Here is a 2,509-nt window from a genome sequence, read left to right as displayed (position 1 = left end):
TTTTTAGACAAAAATCATCTTATATTTTATAAAAATAGATAGAGACCAAACCGAGTCCTTCACTCTATTTTAAAGTCGTTTTAGAAGCATCCATTTGAATTTTGAACTATACACTTTAAAAGACTTACGAATTTAAAATGTTGAAAGGGACCAGGGTTATTATGATTATTGCATGGAATATAATAAGCGATAAACGATAGTGATCAAGTGCTATGACTTTTTTGCAGACACGTGCAACAGGTTTAGAAAAGCCACAAAACCCATGGTATGGGTTCTTCTAGTAATCTGATTTTGATTTTGACGTTAATAATCACATATTCTATCTATATGTTAGATATGTTAGATATTTATATTTCAATAAAATTATAGTGATATATAACTTAATTGATAATTAAATTAATATAACTGGCCTGGGTACCCCTATATATATCACTTCGCCTATAAACTAAGTCAGCCAAAAAAAAAGTCCACACCCTTGTTTGCGGCTAAACTATTTAGTTTCCACCTTGTATATGATGTGAACAGAGAAATTAGTGTGTCTCATTTGGGTGGTTACCGCCTTGGCAGTTGGCACTTTATGGTTGCCGACTTAAACTTTCAACTTTGGAAAAATAATTTTTAATTAATTCTGTAATTTTCTTTTTACAACTTACATGATATTATAAACATAAATACGGGTGGTTCACTTCTGGCCTAAGTAATATATATATAGCCATAATTGAAGGAAGCTTACAAGATTATTCATTAACATGGACATGAAGTCCGTAGTATTTGCTTTGTTCCTAGTCATTTATCTTCTCCAGGTAAGCTAAGCTTCTTGATTATTTGGTTAATATCCTTTTGCTTTAATTTCAATCTTCTATGGTTTTTTTTTTCTTAAATTCTTAGAAGGTTTTGTGTTTTGTGTTGGGATAGGATGCTAACATGATATGTGCAAGAAAGGAGTTAGGTGAATATTGGAAAAACATGATGATGGAGCAACCTATGCCAGAATCAATTAAAGAGCTTATTGAGGATAGAGGAGGACTAGTCTCATCAGAATCAGATGGTGGGAAGAACCGTTTTACTAGAGACTTTGATATAAAGCCTAATGTCATATTATATCACACTACTACTCACCATAACCATGAACCTCAGTTTACGATGATAGAGGATCAAATGGTTGAACAAATAAAGTCAACAAACGATGAAAAAGGGTTGAATTGAAGATCCTGCCTTATATGCTAATCATAGAGACAGAGCACACATACACACACACATACATCTAGATGTACAATATGTTTGATTCATCAGACATTTATTAGTTAGTTTAGTAGTTATTATACCTATATGTTTTTATATTTCTTTGGTTATCTCTAATTTTCTTTGCTGCATTCATTTTTGGTTTCTGTAGGATTTTGAACAGAGAAACATACATGTATGTTGATCACTTCAATAAGTTAGTTGTTAATCGTGATATATTAACATTTTAGCTTTTATTTCTCAGAATCTCCGGAAATTGAAAGACATATGCTCTTTGTTTAATTGGCTTAGCTTCTTTTAGATTCAAAAGTTTGAAGAATTGTGGAAGGTGACATTAGACCAAAATCCAAAAGCCATATTCAGTATAAATATGTATTTAGTGAGGGTGAAAATGAGGGACATGTTAATCACTATATTGCTCTTTGGTTATTAGTTCTTATTACTTCCTCCGTGCATATATTATATGTAGTTAAACGTGTTTAGTTCTTATATATAGTATTCGAGGAGTGTTAGGAACAATAGGTTTTGTAATTTGTAGTTATCAATTAGTTATTATTAATATTTTTAATAATATAAAATTATATCTTATGAAATTACTTATTTTTTTTATGGTTAAATGCTGGCTAAATTTTAATAAAAATATTCATCTTTAAACTTTGTCATAATATTTTGGATGCATGTTTTTTTTTTTGTCAGAGAAATGTTTTTCATAGTTACAGGAGTACAGCTTTCGCCCTGAGACGGAGACCAACTGTTTTTTTCTAGTATCAATTTTTTCTAATAAGAATTGCTTCATAATAAATGACCCAAATCAAAATGGTCTTTTTTTATTTTTCATTTTTGGTCATGCTTTTTTTGTCTTTGGTAGCATTCTTTTTCCTCTTTCTTTTCTTTTTGGGGCTCGGAGGTGCTGAAAAAACACGGAAAACAAATTACGAAGGCACTTGAGACAGTCCAAGAGTGTTTTTTTTCTGCTCCTAAAATGAGAGTGAAGTTTTTTTTTTTTTTAACGATCTTTGGTCAACACATAAAGTCTTAACTAGGCGGAGCCTTTGGTCGTGCGTCTCGTGCTTGATTAAATATTTGTTAAAAGACTATGCCCATAAAAAATTGTTAAAGAAAACTAACAAACTGGCCAAATAATTACTTCTCTTTTGCTTAAAGAAAGTACGACAAAAATAATTAAAATTTTTTAATAAATAATAAATAATTTTTGTATTTGTCAAATCGCTGATACGTTTGATTGAAATTTTTTTAGAAATATTTG

General features: G+C 30.2%; 1 protein-coding gene across 1 annotated transcript; it reads left to right on the top strand.

Moving 5' to 3' along the window:
- The first annotated feature begins 453 nt into the window (after nucleotides 1-453).
- On the top strand, nucleotides 454-1,524 carry LOC130941491 (organ-specific protein P4). Its single transcript, XM_057870020.1, has 2 exons — nucleotides 454-803; nucleotides 916-1,524. Exons 1-2 carry the CDS (start codon nucleotides 750-752, stop codon nucleotides 1,204-1,206), a joined length of 345 nt encoding a protein of 114 aa, XP_057726003.1. The 5' UTR covers nucleotides 454-749; the 3' UTR covers nucleotides 1,207-1,524.
- Nucleotides 1,525-2,509: the final 985 nt, after the last annotated feature.

This window comes from Arachis stenosperma, chromosome 7, assembly GCF_014773155.1.
Source record: "Arachis stenosperma cultivar V10309 chromosome 7, arast.V10309.gnm1.PFL2, whole genome shotgun sequence".
Classification (NCBI taxonomy): Eukaryota; Viridiplantae; Streptophyta; class Magnoliopsida; order Fabales; family Fabaceae; genus Arachis; species Arachis stenosperma.
The sequence above is the reverse complement of the archived record's forward strand: the minus strand, read 5'-3'. Positions and strand labels throughout refer to the sequence as shown.

Excerpts from the sequence above, each read along its gene's own strand:
- LOC130941491 (XM_057870020.1), top strand. The coding sequence starts at position 750 with ATGGACATGAAGTCCGTAGTATTTGCTTTGTTCCTAGTCATTTATCTT. Across the intron at positions 804-915 it reads TAGTCATTTATCTTCTCCAG|GATGCTAACATGATATGTGC; the intron begins GTAAGCTAAGCT and ends GTGTTGGGATAG.